Below are 17,161 nucleotides of genomic sequence, written 5' to 3'. Positions count from 1 at the left end.
TGTGAATAATGGCTAGGCTATATGATGCTATGTGAATAATGGCTAGGCTATATGATGCTATGTGAATAATGGCTAGGCTATACAAATCTAGCGGCAATGTCGTTGACAAAGGCTGATTAGAAAGTTTCACAGAGAATTGGAAATGTATGTTGGGTATTGCAAGTTTGCAACAACGTATCCAGTTAATGCTAGCTCAGTGTGTTATTCCCCTGTTCCTCTGAACACAGTACAGTAGCAGCAGTTAGAATATAGAATGTGTTCCTGTTCCTCTGAACACAGTACAGTAGCAGCAGTTAGAATATAGAATGTGTTCCTGTTCCTCTGAACACAGTACAGTAGCAGCAGATAGAATGTGTTCCTGTTCCTCTGAACACAGTACAGTAGCAGCAGTTAGAATATAGAATGTGTCCCTGTTCCTCTGAACACAGTACAGTAGCAGCAGTTAGAATATAGAATGTGTTCCTGTTCCTCTGAACACAGTACAGTAGCAGCAGTTAGAATATAGAATGTGTTCCTGTTCCTCTGAACACAGTACAGTAGCAGCAGTTAGAATATAGAATGTGTTCCTGTTCCTCTGAACACAGTACAGTAGCAGCAGTTAGAATATAGAATGTGTTCCTGTTCCTCTGAAGACAGTACAGTAGCAGCAGTTAGAATATAGAATGTGTTCCTGTTCCTCTGAACACAGTACAGTAGCAGCAGTTAGAATATAGAATGTGTTCCTGTTCCTCTGAACACAGTACAGTAGCAGCAGTTAGAATATAGAATGTGTCCCTGTTCCTCTGAACACAGTACAGTAGCAGCAGTTAGAATATAGAATGTGTTCCTGTTCCTCTGAACACAGTACAGTAGCAACAGTTAGAATATAGAATGTGTCCCTGTTCCTCTGAACACAGTACAGTAGCAGCAGTTAGAATATAGAATGTGTCCCTGTTCCTCTGAACACAGTACAGTAGCAGCAGTTAGAATATAGAATGTGTTCCTGTTCCTCTGAACACAGTACAGTAGCAGCAGTTAGAATATAGAATGTGTTCCTGTTCTTCTGAACACAGTACAGTAGCAGAAGTTAGAATATAGAATGTGTTCCTGTTCCTCTGAAGACAGTACAGTAGCAGCAGTTAGAATATAGAATGTGTTCCTGTTCCTCTGAACACAGTACAGTAGCAGCAGTTAGAATATAGAATGTGTCCCTGTTCCTCTGAACACAGTACAGTAGCAGCAGATAGAATGTGTTCCTGTTCCTCTGAACACAGTACAGTAGCAGCAGTTAGAATATAGAATGTGTCCCTGTTCCTCTGAACACAGTACAGTAGCAGCAGTTAGAATATAGAATGTGTTCCTGTTCCTCTGAACACAGTACAGTAGCAGCAGTTAGAATATAGAATGTGTCCCTGTTCCTCTGAACACAGTACAGTAGCAACAGTTAGAATATAGAATGTGTCCCTGTTCCTCTGAACACAGTACAGTAGCAGCAGTTAGAATATAGAATGTGTTCCTGTTCCTCTGAACACAGTACAGTAGCAGCAGTTAGAATATAGAATGTGTCCCTGTTCCTCTGAACACAGTACAGTAGCAGCAGTTAGAATATAGAATGTGTCCCTGTTCCTCTGAACACAGTACAGTAGCAGCAGTTAGAATATAGAATGTGTTCCTGTTCCTCTGAACACAGTACAGTAGCAACAGTTAGAATATAGAATGTGTTCCTGTTCTTCTGAACACAGTACAGTAGCAGAAGTTAGAATATAGAATGTGTCCCTGTTCGTCTGAACACAGTACAGTAGCAGCAGTTAGAATATAGAATGTGTTCCTGTTCCTCTGAACACAGTACAGTAGCAGCAGTTAGAATATAGAATGTGTCCCTGTTCCTCTGAACACAGTACAGTAGCAGCAGTTAGAATATAGAATGTGTTCCTGTTCCTCTGAACACAGTACAGTAGCAGCAGTTAGAATATAGAATGTGTCCCTGTTCCTCTGAACACAGTACAGTAGCAGCAGTTAGAATATAGAATGTGTCCCTGTTCCTCTGAACACAGTACAGTAGCAGCAGTTAGAATATAGAATGTGTTCCTGTTCCTCTGAACACAGTACAGTAGCAGCAGTTAGAATATAGAATGTGTCCCTGTTCCTCTGAACACAGTACAGTAGCAGCAGTTAGAATATAGAATGTGTTCCTGTTCCTCTGAACACAGTACAGTAGCAGCAGTTAGAATATAGAATGTGTTCCTGTTCCTCTGAACACAGTACAGTAGCAGCAGTTAGAATATAGAATGTGTCCCTGTTCGTCTGAACACAGTACAGTAGCAGCAGTTAGAATATAGAATGTGTTCCTGTTCCTCTGAACACAGTACAGTAGCAGCAGTTAGAATATAGAATGTGTTCCTGTTCCTCTGAACACAGTACAGTAGCAGCAGTTAGAATATAGAATGTGTCCCTGTTCGTCTGAACACAGTACAGTAGCAGCAGTTAGAATATAGAATGTGTTCCTGTTCCTCTGAACACAGTACAGTAGCAGCAGTTAGAATATAGAATGTGTTCCTGTTCCTCTGAACACAGTACAGTAGCAGCAGTTAGAATACAGGTTTCTGACTTTAGCCCCATGCAGCATTTATTCTGACTCAGGTTAGTCTCACAGTGGAACACAGTGGTAACCATAGTAACAGGGGTCAGTCACTGCTCTCTGTACCACATTGTACTACTACTGTGAATATCAATTGAGCATCTCTCCGTGGGACTGACTGCAGTGGTGTCATGTTGTCTGTGTTGATAATGTGCCCGGGCTGTGGTGTGTGTCACCATATACTAATCTGTGTGTTTCGGCGGCAGCATCACCTCAGAGAATGTGGCAGAGCGGTTCGGTGTCTCCAGAGAGAAGCAGGATGCGTTCGCCTTCAGCTCTCAGCAGAAGTAAGAGAATTCTGTCATAATATTACTATGGAGCTGTCATCCACTGATATAATATGACCATGGAGCTGGTATCCTCTGATATAATATTACCATGGAGCTGTTATGATATAATATTACCATGGAGCTGTTATCCTCTGATATAATATTACCATGGAGCTGTCATCCACTGATATAATATTACCATGGAGCTGTTATGATATAATATTACCATGGAGCTGTTATCCACTGATATAATATTACCATGGAGCTGTTATGATATAATATTACCATGGAGCTGTCATCCACTAATATAATATTACCATGGAGCTGTCATCCACTAATATAATATTACCATGGAGCTGTTATGATATAATATTACCATGGAGCTGTTATGATATAATATTACCATGGAGCTGTCATCCACTGATATAATATTACCATGGAGCTGTCATCCACTGATATAATATTACCATGGAGCTGTCATCCACTGATATAATATTACCATGGAGCTGTTATCCACTGATATAATATTACCATGGAGCTGTCATCCACTGATATAATATTACCATGGAGCTGTTATGATATAATATTACCATGGAGCTGTTATCCACTGATATAATATTACCATGGAGCTGTTATCCTCTGATATAATATTACCATGGAGCTGTTATGATATAATATTACCATGGAGCTGTTATCCACTGATATAATATTACCATGGAGCTGTTATCCACTGATATAATATTACCATGGAGCTGTTATCCACTGATATAATATTACCATGGAGCTGTCATCCACTGATATAATATTACCATGGAGCTGTTATCCACTGATATAATATTACCATGGAGCTGTTATCCACTGATATAATATTACCATGGAGCTGTTATCCACTGATATAATATTACCATGGAGCTGCTATCCACTGATATAATATTACCATGGAGCTGTTATCCTCTGATATAATATTACCATGGAGCTGTTATCCACTGATATAATATTACCATGGAGCTGTTATCCTCTGATATAATATTACCATTGAGCTGTTATCCACTGATATAATATTACCATGGAGCTGTTATCCTCTGATATAATATTACCATGGAGCTGTTATCCACTGATATAATATTACCATGGAGCTGTTATCCACTGATATAATATTACCATGGAGCTGTTATCCACTGATATAATATTACCATGGAGCTGTTATCCACTGATATAATATTACCATGGAGCTGTTATCCTCTGATATAATATTACCATGGAGCTGTTATCCTCTGATATAATATTACCATGGAGCTGTTATCCACTGATATAATACTACCATGGAGCTGTTATGATATAATACTACCATGGAGCTGTAATGATATAATATTACCATGGAGCTGTTATGATATAATATTACCATGGAGCTGTTATCCACTGATATAATATTACCATGGAGCTGTTATGATATAATATTACCATGGAGCTGTTATCCACTGATATAATATTATCATGGAGCTGTTATCCACTGATATAATATTACCATGGAGCTGTCATCCACTGATATAATATTACCATGGAGCTGTTATCCACTGATATAATATTACCATGGAGCTGTTATGATATAATTATTCTCCTGCAGTAGTTAAAGTTTGCGTCCCAAATGACCAGAGCCCTGTAGTGCACTACTTTTGATCAGAGCCCTGTAGTACACTACTTTTGACCAGAGCCCTGTAGTGCACTACTTTTGACCAGAGACCTGTAGTGCACTACTTTTGACCAGAGCCCTGTAGTACACTACTTTTGACCAGAGCCCTGTAGTACACTACTTTTGACCAGAGCCCTATAGTGCACTAGAGATGTATTCAGTGCCCTGTTCTTCCAGACAGCCTCTAACTCTCAGCCTCCTCCTAGGGCCAGCCAGGCTCAGAAGCAGGGGATATTTGACCAGGAAATCTGCCCAGTAACCACAAAGTTTGTTGACGAGGACGGCTCTGAACGTACGGTTACCGTAACCAAGGACGATGGGATCCGGCCCGGTACCACGCTGGCGGGGCTGACCAAACTCAGAGGGGCTTTCAAACCTGACGGCAGCACCACCGCAGGTGGGGAGATCACACACACACACACACACACACACCATCTCTCTGCCCCAGCTGATGAGGTCCTCTCCCCTGGTCCAGGTAACTCCAGCCAGGTGAGTGACGGTGCAGCAGCGGTGCTGGTGGGCAGGAGGTCCGTGGTGGAGTCCCTGTCTCTGCCAGTCCTGGGGGTGCTGAAGGCCAGTGCTGTGGTGGGGGTACCCCCTGACGTCATGGGTATCGGACCAGCCTATGCCATCCCTGCTGCTCTGGGGCAGGCCGGTGAGTACAGACCACTACAGATCTTTTAGAGCTTGGATTATGTCCACATGGACGTGTTCTGTATGTGACATTTGGTTCTGGGTGGTAGCGGCTCTGGGTGGTAGCGGCTCTGGGTGGTAGCGGCTCTGGGTGGTAGCGGCTCTGGGTGGTAGCGGCTCTGGGTGGTAGCGGTTCTGGGATGCCGGACACCTTTTGATTTATCTGTTCCGCTAAAAGGGTCTTTAACGAACTCCGTCATCTCCTCAGGTCTGACTGTAGCTGATATTGACGTGTTTGAGATCAACGAGGCGTTCGCCAGCCAGGTGAGTCTCTGTATAGAGTTGTAGTACTTTGGACACAGGCTGACAGACACAGGCTGACAGACACAGGCTGACAGACACAGGCTGACAGACTGACAGACACAGGCCGACAGCCACAGACTGACAGTCTGGTTCCTCTAAGGGCCTTATTGCTTTTATAATAACAGGTTTCAACCTATTTAAAAAAAGACACAATTTAAAACAAGTTTCAACTGTAAAAACGACCTTGTAAAGGTTCAATAGATCAACACCTAGTCAGTTGTACAACTGTGAATGCATTCAACTGAAATGTGTCTTCCGCATTTAACCCAACCTATGAATCGGAGTGGTGTGGGGGGCTGCCTTAATCGACATCCACGTCGTCGTCGCCCGGGGAACAGTGGGTTAACTGCCTTGCTCAGGCAGAATGACAGACTTTTACCTTGTCAGCTCGGGGATTTGATCCAGCAACCTTCCGGTTACTGGCCCAACGCTCTACCTGGCTACCTGCCACCCCGAGACAAGAACTTCAACAATAAATGATGATTTATTAAATCATTTATAAATAAGCAACAAACTTCAGCAAATAATGATTCAATAAATGATTTATAAATAGGCAAAAGCCAGCTGATTGTCAAGTCAATAAGATAATTATGGAGGATAGCTAGGTTAAGACTAACATTACTTATCCTTTGCTAGCTAGCTTGCTAGCCAACTAACACACAATCACATCCAGCAGCTGAAATAACTGCAAATGTCTTTGTTTTACCTTTGTTTCTATTGCCATTTCTTTGGATATATCCTTTAATCGGGGACGCAAACTAGTAACCTTTAGGCGAAATTCGGCGAAATGTATTTATTTTATTCACCTTTATTTAACCAGGTAGGCCAGTTGAGAACACCTTTATTTAACCAGGTAGGCCAGATCACCTTTATTTAACCAGGTAGACCAGTTGAGAACACCTTTATTTAACCAGGTAGGCCAGATCACCTTTATTTAACCAGGTAGGCCAGTTGAGAACAAGTTCTCATTTACAACTGCTACCTGGCCAAGATAAAGCAAAGCAGTGCAACAAAAACAACAACACAGAGTTCCACATGGAATAAACAACTGTACAGTCAATAACACAATAGAAACATCTATATACAGTGTGTGCAAATGGAGTAAGGAGGTAAGGCAATAAATAGGCCAATAGTAACGAAGTATTTACAATTTAGCAAATTAACACTGGAGTGATAAATGTGCAGATGTTGATGTGCAAGTAGAAATACTGGTGTGCAAAAGAGTAAAAAAAAAGGTAAATAAAAACAATATGGGGATGAGGTAGGCAGTTGGATGGGCTATTTACAGATTGGCTGTGTACAGGTGCAGCGATCAGTAAGCTGCTCTGACGGCTGATGCTTAAAGTTAGAGAGGGAGATAAGGGTCTCCAGCTTCAGGGATTTTTGCAATTCGTTCCAGTCATTGGCAGCAGAGAACTGGAAGAAAAGGCGGCCAAAGGAGGTGTTGGCTTTGGGGATGACCAGTGAAATATACCTGCTGGAGCGCGTGCTACGGGTGGGTGTTGCTATGGTGACCAGTGAGCTAAGGCGGAGCTTTACCTAGCAAAGACTTATAGATGACTTGGAGCCAGTGGGTCTGGAGATGAATATGTAGCGAGGGCCAACCGACTAGAGCATACAGGTCGCAGTGGTGGGTGGTATATGGGGCTTTGGTGACGAAACGGATGGCACTGTGATAGACTGCATCCAGTTTACAGAGTAGAGTGTTGGAGGCTATTTTGTAGATGACATCGCCGAAGTCAAGGATCGGTGGGATAGTCAGTTTTACGAGGGTATGTTTAGCAGCATGAGTGAAGGAGACTTTGTTGCGAAATAGGAAGCCGATTCTAGATTTACTTTTGGATTGGAGATGCTTAATATGAGTCTGGAAGGAGAGTTTACAGTCTAGCCAGACACCTAGGTATTTGTAGTTGTCCACATATTCTAAGTTAGTGATGCTAGTCGGGCGGGCGGGTGCGGGCAGCGATCGGTTGCAGAGCATGCATCTAGTTTTACTAGCGTTTAAGAGCAGTTGGAGGCCACGGAAGGAGTGTTGTATGGCATTGAAGCTTGTTTGTAGGTTTGTTAACTTCTTTGGGACTGGGGGGCAGTATTGAGTAGCTAGGATGAATAAGGTGCCCAGAGTAAACTGCCTGCTACTCAGGCCCAGTTGCTAATATATGCATATTAGTATATTTGGATAGAAAACACTGATGTTCCTAAAACTGTTTGAATGATGTCTGTGAGTATAACATAATTCATATGGTAGGCAAAAATATTGGTCATATTGCACTTCCTAAGACTTCCACAAGATGTCAACAGTCTTTAGAATCTTGTTTGATGCTTCTACTGTGAAAGTGGGGGCGAATAGGGGCTGTTTGAGCCAGGTGTTTGGCAGAGTGCCATGAGCTCATGACGCGCGTTCACGTGAGAGTTAGCTCGAGTTCCATTGCTTTTCTACCGACAAAGAAATTCTCCGGTTGGAACATTATTGAAGATTTATGATAAAAACATCCTAAAGATTGATTATATACTTCATTTGACATGTTTCTATGAACTGTAATATAACTTTTCGTCTGAACTTTCACATGGACTTTCCTGCGCATAGTGATTTTGGATTGTGTACTAAACGCGCAAACAACAAGGAGGTATTTGGACATAAATGAGGGATTTTATCGATCAAATCAAACATTTATTGTGGAACTGGGATTCCTGGGAGAGCATTCTGATGAAGATCATCAAAGGTAAGTGAATATTTATAATGCTATTTCTGACTTCTGTTGACTCCACGACATGGTGGATATCTGTTTGGCTGTTTTGTTCTCTGAGCGCTGTACTCAGATTATAGCATGGTGTGCTTTTCCCGTGAAGCTTTTTTGAAATCTGACACAGTGGTTGCATTAAGGAGAAGTGTATCTAAAGTTCCATGTATAACACTTGTATTTTCATCAACATTTATGATGAGTATTTCTGTAAATTGATGTGGCTCTCTGCAAAATCACCGGATGTTTTTGGAACTACTGAATGTAACGCGCCAATGTAAACTCAGATTTTTTAAATATAAATATGAACTTTATCAAACAAAACATACAGTGCCTTGCGAAAGTATTCAGCCCCCTTGAACTTTGCGACCTTTTGCCACATTTCAGGCTTCAAACATAAAGATATAAAACTGTATTTTTTTGTGAAGAATCAACAACAAGTGGGACACAATCATGAAGTGGAACGACATTTATTGGATATTTCAAACTTTTTTAACAAATCAAAAACTGAAAAATTGGGCGTGCAAAATTATTCAGCCCCCTTAAGGTAATACTTTGTAGCGCCACCTTTTGCTGCGATTACAGCTGTAAGTCGCTTGGGGTATGTCTCTATCAGTTTTGCACATCGAGAGACTGAATTTTTTTCCCATTCCTCCTTGCAAAACAGCTCGAGCTTAGTGAGGTTGGATGGAGAGCATTTGTGAACAGCAGTTTTCAGTTCTTTCCACAGATTCTCGATTGGATTCAGGTCTGGACTTTGACTTGGCCATTCTAACACCTGGATATGTTTATTTTTGAACCATTCCATTGTAGATTTTGCTTTATGTTTTGGATCATTGTCTTGTTGGAAGACAAATCTCCGTCCCAGTCTCAGGTCTTTTGCAGACACCATCAGGTTTTCTTCCAGAATGGTCCTGTATTTGGCTCCATCCATCTTCCCATCAATTTTAACCATCTTCCCTGTCCCTGCTGAAGAAAAGCAGGCCCAAACCATGATGCTGCCACCATCATGTTTGACAGTGGGGATGGTGTGTTCAGCTGTGTTGCTTTTACGCCAAACATAACGTTTTGCATTGTTGCCAAAAAGTTCAATTTTGGTTTCATCTGACCAGAGCACCTTCTTCCACATGTTTGGTGTGTCTCCCAGGTGGCTTGTGGCAAACTTTAAACAACACTTTTTATGGATATCTTTAAGAAATGGCTTTCTTCTTGCCACTCTTCCATAAAGGCCAGATTTGTGCAATATACGACTGATTGTTGTCCTATGGACAGAGTCTCCCACCTCAGCTGTAGATCACTGCAGTTCATCCAGAGTGATCATGGGCCTCTTGGCTGCATCTCTGATCAGTCTTCTCCTTGTATGAGCTGAAAGTTTAGAGGGACGGCCAGGTCTTGGTAGATTTGCAGTGGTCTGATACTCCTTCCATTTCAATATTATCGCTTGCACAGTGCTCCTTGGGATGTTTAAAGCTTGGGAAATCTTTTTGTATCCAAATCCGGCTTTAAACTTCTTCACAACAGTATCTCGGACCTGCCTGGTGTGTTCCTTGTTCTTCATGAAGCTCTCTGCGTTTTTAACGGACCTCTGTTACTATCACAGTGCAGGTGCATTTATACGGAGACTTGATTACACACAGGTGGATTGTATTTATCATCATTAGTCATTTAGGTCAACATTGGATCATTCAGAGATCCTCACTGAACTTCTGGAGAGAGTTTGCTGCACTGAAAGTAAAGGGGCTGAATAATTTTGCACGCCCAATTTTTCAGTTTTTGATTTGTTAAAAAAGTTTGAAATATCCAATAAATGTCGTTCCACTTCATGATTGTGTCCCACTTGTTGTTGATTCTTCACAAAAAAATACAGTTTTATATCTTTATGTTTGAAGCCTGAAATGTGGCAATAGGTCGCAAAGTTCAAGGGGGCCGAATACTTTCGCAAGGCACTGTATATCCATAAATGTCCATTTACATTGAATTCATGTTCAGAAATTACTCAAAAATGTCCGCAGGAAATCTAGGTAGCGCGGCAAGATAACGTAAATAGACATCATAAACTTTGACTAAATATACATGTTCTACATATAGTTAGAAAGATACACTGCTTCTTTATGCAATCGCTTTGTTACATTTCTTTTTAACGTTACAGAAATCGCACACTATTCAATATTCTGAGACGGCGCTCAGATATAAGCTACATTTCTCCGTAATGTTGGAGTCAACAGAAACACAGATTATAGCATAAATATTCCCTTACCTTCGATGGTCTTCGTTCAGAATGTTCTGGAAAGGTTCATACTTACCCAATACATCGTTTGGTTTCAAGTCTTGCGTCTTTGTATTAGCTACTGCTAATAACATCAGCTGAAATGCACCCAAAATGTCCTCTGGTCCGGAAAAGTTGCGCATCAAAACTTCAAAATTACATATTATATGTCGACTAAACTGGTCAAACTAAGTGCAGAATCAAGCTTTAGGATGTTATAGACATATAAAACAATTTTCAATTCAACTGGTCATTGCTTGTCCTTCCTCTGGGTGCTGGAACAAAGGAATGGCTGGGAACAATTCGCGCCCCAACGCACAACATATTTTCTCATGGCACACACTAATTTCACTCCCATAGGGCCAATTCTCGCGGGATTTGAACGATTAAAAGCTCTACTGAATGAGGACATCTAGTGGAAGACATAGAAAGTCTCCCCAGAATCATAACTGGTTGGGAAGGGTGGGGGCGATGACGTCAAAGTTGCTCCAACTTTCATGACCACAAAAACTAGTTTGGAAGAATGCCTGCCCTGTGAGTTCTGCTATACTTACAGACATAATTCCAACGGTTTTAGAAGCTTTAGAGTGTTTTCTATCCAATAAAAATTATGATATGCATATTAGCAATTTTTGACAGATTTTTTTTTCAGTTTACTAGGGGTACCCAATTCCTCCAAAGGGGGCATAAGTCTGCCATATCCTCAACAGGTTTTAAGCATATCCCAGTTTAGGTCACCTAACAGAATGAACAATCAATTCATATATGGTGTCCAGGGCACAGCTGGGAGCTCAGGGGGGTCTATAAACAGGCGGCAACAGTGAGAGACTTATTTCTGGAGAGATTAATTTTTTAAATTAGAAGCTCAAACTGTTTTGGCATAGACCTGGAATGTATGACAGAACTTTGCAGGCTATCTCTGCAGTAGATTGCAACTCCTCCCCCTTTGGCAGTTCTATCTTGATGGAAAATGTTGTAGTTGGGGATGGAAACCTCTGAATTTTTGGTGGCTTCCTAAGCCAGGATTCAGACACGGCAAGGACATCAGGGTTGGCGGAGTGTGCTAAAGCAGTGAATAAAACAAACTTAGGGAGAAGGTAAAGTTAAATTGAATGAGTAGGTCTGTCCAAACTTTTGACTGTTTTGACTATGTGTGTCCCAGGCTGTGTATTGCGTGGAGAAGCTGGGGATCCCCCTGGAGAAGGTGAACCCTAACGGAGGAGCCATCGCCCTGGGTCACCCTCTGGGCTGCACCGGGGCCCGCCAGGTTGTCACCCTGCTCAACGAACTCAAACGCCGGGGCAGGAGGTAAGGATATGTCTAGTCCCATCGAATCCTCAATCGTATGACCTCTTGTGCTATATCTACTAAATAGTCTAGAAAGTAGTCTCATCGCCACCCCCTAGCCTTGCTCACAATAACCCATGTTCTGTTCCCCAGGGCCTATGGCGTGGTGTCCATGTGTATCGGAACAGGGATGGGAGCTGCAGCAGTGTTTGAGTACCCTGGACCTTAGAGGGAGCTGATCAATAATAATATTGATGAAGGGTTTACACTGTGATGCTTCTTACACCTTTGACAGAATCAGCCGATGATTAACCGTTGAGGTGTTCCTGCCCTGACTATTGAGTACTAACAGTTTGTCAGTTGTGTGATTCATCAGAGAGTGCATGTTTTTGGATTCCATATAAATGACGGCACGAGAACTGACTGGTTAATCATTCCGTAGATTACTGTATGTTAATGCCTTGCCAAAGTCTGATAAATCTTTAAGTGCCTTGCATTTCAGGAAAGCAATGCATCATTGTGCTTTGATATAGCGCTGTACAAATCAATCTGTAAATATGTGATTTTGTTTGAAATGTTCAATGTTAGGGGCTGAAAGAGTGATATGGAATAACATGGGGTAGATTAGTTAGAAGGTGATATGGAATAACATGGGGTAGAATAGTTAGGAGATGGTGATATGGAATAACATGGGGTAGATTAGTTAGATGGTGATATGGAATAACATGGGGTAGATTAGTTAGATGGTGATATGGAATAACATGGGGTAGATTAGTTAAGCACTATTTGCACGGGTCCTGTATTACTAGAGAACGTTGGTTATGTAATTATTACTCTAGAATGTCTGTTATCCCAGAGGATGACTGGGATGGGATTCATTTTTCCAAATTGACCCCTGTAATTCTTACTTTTTTTCAATAAATTCACAGTTATGATAGAAGCCTGGAGTTTTTTTCTAGGCTTAATAACACTGAGAACTCAAGCTTGGTTCTAAAGTTTCTAAACCATACCAAACCATCTATGGTATAATGTCGCCATAATATTTGAATTGAGGAAGTGTGATCATAATCTTTCAGATATTTTAGCGATGCGTAGTATATCCTAAATGCCCCCCAGCCTTCAGATGGGAGTAAACAGTACATCCTAAATGCCCCCCAGCCTTCAGATGGGAGTAAACAGTATATCCTAAATGCCCCCCAGCCTTCAGATGGGAGTAAACAGTACATCCTAAATGCCCCCCAGCCTTCAGATGGGAGTAAACAGTATATCCTAAATGCCCCCCAGCCTTCAGATGGGAGTAAACAGTACTTCCTAAATGCCCCCCAGTCTTCAGATAGGAGTAAACAGTACATCCTAAGGGAACCTGTTCCAAACGGTTAGGTCAGTTGTATGATGCTTTCCCATCTCAAATCAAATCAAATTTTATTTGTCACATACACATGGTTAGGAGATGTTAATGTGAGTGTAGCATAATGCTTGTGCTTCTAGTTCCGACAATGCAGTAATAACCAACAAGTAATCTAGCTAACAATTCCAAAACTACTACCTTTATAGACACAAGTGTAAGGGGATAAAGAATATGTACATAAAGATATATGAATGAGTGATGGTACAGAGCGGCATAGGCAAGATACAGTAGATGGTATTGAGTGCAGTATATACATATGAGATGAGTAATGTAGGGTATGTAAACACAGTGGCATAGTTTAAAGTGGCTAGTGATACATGTATTACATAAAGATGCAGTAGATGATATAGAGTACAGTATATACATATGAGATGAATAATGTAGGGTATGTAACATTATATTAGGTAGCATTGTTTAAAGTGGCTAGTGATATATTTTACATCATTTCACATCAATTCCCATTATTAAAGTGGCTGGAGTTGAGTCAGTGTGTTGGCAGCAGCCACTCAATGTTAGTGATGGCTGTTTAACAGTCTGATGGCCTTGAGATAGAAGCTGTTTTTCAGTCTCTCGGTCCCAGCTTTGATGCACCTGTACTGACCTCGCCTTCTGGATGATAGGCTCGGGTGGTTGTTGTCCTTGATGATCTTTATGGCCTTCCTGTGACATCGGGTGGTGTAGGTGTCCTGGAGGGCAGGTAGTTTGCCCCCGGTGATGCGTTGTGCAGACCTCACTACCCTCTGGAGAGCCTTACGGTTGTGGGCGGAGCAGTTGCCGTACCAGGCGGTGATACAGCCCGACAGGATGCTCTCGATTGTGCATCTGTAGAAGTTTGTGAGTGCTTTAGGTGACAAGACAAATTTCTTCAGACTCTTGAGGTTGAAGAGGCGCTGCTGCGCCTTCTTCACGATGCTGTCTGTGTGGGTGGACCAATTCAGTTTGTCTGTGATGTGTACGCCGAGGAACTTAAAACTTACTACCCTCTCCACTACCATCGATGTGGATAGGGGGGTATTCCCTCTGCTGTTTCCTGAAGTCCACAATCATCTCCTTAGTTTTGTTGACGTTGAGTGTGAGGTTATTTTCCTGACACCACACTCCGAGGGCCCTCACCTCCTCCCTGTAGGCCGTCTCGTCGTTGTTGGTAATCAAGCCTACCACTGTTGTGTCGTCCGCAAACTTGATGATTGAGTTGGAGGCGTGCGTGGCCACGCAGTCGTGGGTGAACAGGGAGTACAGGAGAGGGCTCAGAACGCACCCTTGTGGGGCCCCAGTGTTGAGGATCAGCGGGGTGGAAATGTTGTTGCCTACCCTCACCACCTGGGGGCGGCCCGTCAGGAAGTCCAGTACCCAGTTGCACAGGGCGGGGTCGAGACCCAGGGTCTCGAGGTTGATGACGAGCTTGGAGGGCACTATGGTGTTAAATGCCGAGCTGTAGTCGATGAACAGCATTCTCACATAGGTATTCCTCTTGTCCAGATGGGTTAGGGCAGTGTGCAGTGTGGTTGAGATTGCATCGTCTGTGGACCTATTTGGGCGGTAAGCAAATTGGAGTGGGTCTAGGGTGTCAGGTAGGGTGGAGGTGATATGGTCCTTGACTAGTCTCTCAAAGCACTTCATGATGACGGAAGTGAGTGCTACGGGGCGGTAGTCGTTTAGCTCAGTTACCTTAGCTTTCTTGGGAACAGGAACAATGGTGGCCCTCTTGAAGCATGTGGGAACAACAGACTGGGCTAGGGATTGATTGAATATGTCCGTAAACACACCAGCCAGCTGGTCTGCGCATGCTGTGAGGGCGCGGCTGGGGATGCCGTCTGGGCCTGAGCCTTGCGAGGGTTGACACGTTTAAATGTTTTCCTTACGTCGGCTGCAGTGAAGGAGAGTCCCCTTGGTAGATAATGCGGTCGACATTTGATTGTGAGGAATTCTAAATCAGGTGAACAGAAGGACTTGAGTACCTGTATGTTGTTATGATCACACCACGTCACGTTAACCATGAAGCATACGCTCCCGCCCCTCTTCTTACCAGAAAGATGTTTGTTTCTGTCTGCGCGATGCGTGGAGAAACCATCTGGCTGCACCGATTCCGATAGCGTCTCTCCAGTGAGCCATCTTTCCGCGAAGCAAAGAACGTTACAGTCTCTGATGTCCCTCTGGAATGCTACCCTTGCTCGGATTTCATCAACCTTGTTGTCAAGAGACTGGACATCGGCGAGAAGAATGCTAGGGAGTGGTGCACGATGTGCCCGTCTCCGGAGTCTGACCAGAAGACCGCTCCGTTTCCCCCTTTTACAAAGTCGTTTTTTTGGGTCGCCGGCTGGGATCCATTCCGTCGTCCTGGGTGAAAGGCAGAACACAGGATCCGCTTCGCGAAAGTCATATTCTTGGTCGTACTGATGGTGAGTTGACGCTGCTCTTATGTTCAGTAGTTCTTCTCGACTGTATGTAATGAAACCTAAGATGACCTGGGGCAACCAATGTAAGAAATAACACGTAAAAAAACTGCAAAACTGCAGTTTCCTAGGAACGCGAAGCGAGGCGGCCATCTCTGTCGGCACAATATTCTTTAGTGATGCATTTGACGATGTTCAATTCGTTCACACACAATGTATAAATAAAGGCTTTCACTGTGAAAGTTGACACATAGTCAACACATAGTCCCTTCATATATAGGCTATATTTCCAAACATTACTTTTCTGTCCCTCCCCTTCTCTTTATTTCTCCTCTCTTTTCGCAGCTTTTGTCTTACCAAATTAAACTTCGACAATGTCCTTTTTGCCTCCCTGGATTGACTTCCAACCTTTCTTCCTTTTTCCAAAGTGTATTTAAATTTGTTGATGAATGTGACAGAATGTGGTATCAGATGCAGGTCTTTCTGTTCAGAATACCAGTATTATAAAACAATAAATCATCTTGGACCTCTGGACAGAACAGTTGATAGTGAGTTATGAGTTGGGTTCTAACAGTCCATTGAAAGCTCAGCGTCATGCTCAATAAAAACACAGAAACACTTGTGAATAGTTGAATTGTTCATTTCCATAAACCAACAACGTACACAGTAACATCATACAGTAACATCATACACACCAGTGGAGGCTGCTGAGGGGAGGACAGCTCCAGGTAATGGCCGGGATGGAGCAAATGGAATGGCATCAAACCATGTAAACCATGTGTTTGATTTATTTAATGCCATTCCACCTATTACGCTCCAGTCATTACCACAAGCCTGTTCTCCCCAATTAAGATGCCACCAACCTCCTGTGCTATTCACTAAGTACAAGGCGTGATAAATACATGCAAAGAGTGCACACAACTGTTGCCAGTGTTCTCAGGTTAAGGTCATGTCCCCTGAGACTAAATGTCAGTAAGTAGAGACACAAATCTCTGGTCGAAGGAGCCGCGTCCCTGGACGTGTAGCGATAAGGGGGGCTCCCCCAGGAACCCCTTTACTACGGCTGTGGCTTGGAACTCCCTCTCCTTGCTACAGGAGACAAATTAGACTTGTAGAGAACCAGTAATGATATGGAAGTGAACCATATAGAGACCTATGGACAGTAACCAAACCATATAGAGAGAGACCTATGGACAGTAACCAAACCATATAGAGACCTATATAACTAGACCATACAGAGAAATATGTAACTAAACCACATCAAGATATATTTGTAGGAATACAGTAGTAGATGTGGTTATTGAGGTGTTACCTGTAGGGGCTGTGTGTTCGTTAAGGGGGCAGTTACCTGGCTGTGTGTTAGTTAGGGGCAGTTAACTGGCTGTGTGTTAGTTAGGAGCAGTTAACTGGCTGTGTGTTCGTTAAGGGGGCAGTTACCTGGCTGTGTGTTAGTTAGGAGCAGTTAACTGGCTGTGTGTTAGTTAGGGGTAGTTA

The 17,161-nt window shown here is 42.7% G+C and overlaps 2 protein-coding genes across 4 annotated transcripts in view; one reads left to right on the top strand and one right to left on the bottom strand.

Moving 5' to 3' along the window:
* Window positions 1-12,806, top strand: part of acaa1 (acetyl-CoA acyltransferase 1) — a 30,978-nt gene extending 18,172 nt beyond the window's left edge. For both annotated transcript variants that reach the window (XM_036934641.1, XM_021620008.2), the window contains exons 7-12: window positions 2,824-2,904; window positions 4,783-4,973; window positions 5,052-5,231; window positions 5,478-5,533; window positions 11,742-11,887; window positions 12,020-12,806. In XM_036934641.1, coding sequence (XP_036790536.1) covers window positions 2,824-2,904; window positions 4,783-4,973; window positions 5,052-5,231; window positions 5,478-5,533; window positions 11,742-11,887; window positions 12,020-12,095 — 730 coding nt within the window. In that variant the 3' untranslated portion in view covers window positions 12,096-12,806. The remainder of the gene's footprint in view (window positions 1-2,823; window positions 2,905-4,782; window positions 4,974-5,051; window positions 5,232-5,477; window positions 5,534-11,741; window positions 11,888-12,019) is intronic.
* Window positions 12,807-15,816: 3,010 nt separating this feature from the next.
* The window catches only part of dlec1 (DLEC1 cilia and flagella associated protein), a 114,489-nt gene continuing 113,144 nt past the window's right edge, over window positions 15,817-17,161 (bottom strand). The window contains exon 38 of one of the 2 annotated variants that reach the window (XM_036934639.1): window positions 15,817-16,756. In XM_036934639.1, coding sequence (XP_036790534.1) covers window positions 16,630-16,756 — 127 coding nt within the window. In that variant the 3' untranslated portion in view covers window positions 15,817-16,629. The remainder of the gene's footprint in view (window positions 16,757-17,161) is intronic. The other variant, XM_036934638.1, reaches the window with a different exon arrangement.

The sequence above is a fragment of the Oncorhynchus mykiss genome, chromosome 11 (genome assembly GCF_013265735.2).
Source record: "Oncorhynchus mykiss isolate Arlee chromosome 11, USDA_OmykA_1.1, whole genome shotgun sequence".
NCBI classification, from domain to species: Eukaryota; Metazoa; Chordata; class Actinopteri; order Salmoniformes; family Salmonidae; genus Oncorhynchus; species Oncorhynchus mykiss.
This window is presented reverse-complemented; position numbering and strand designations above follow the sequence as displayed.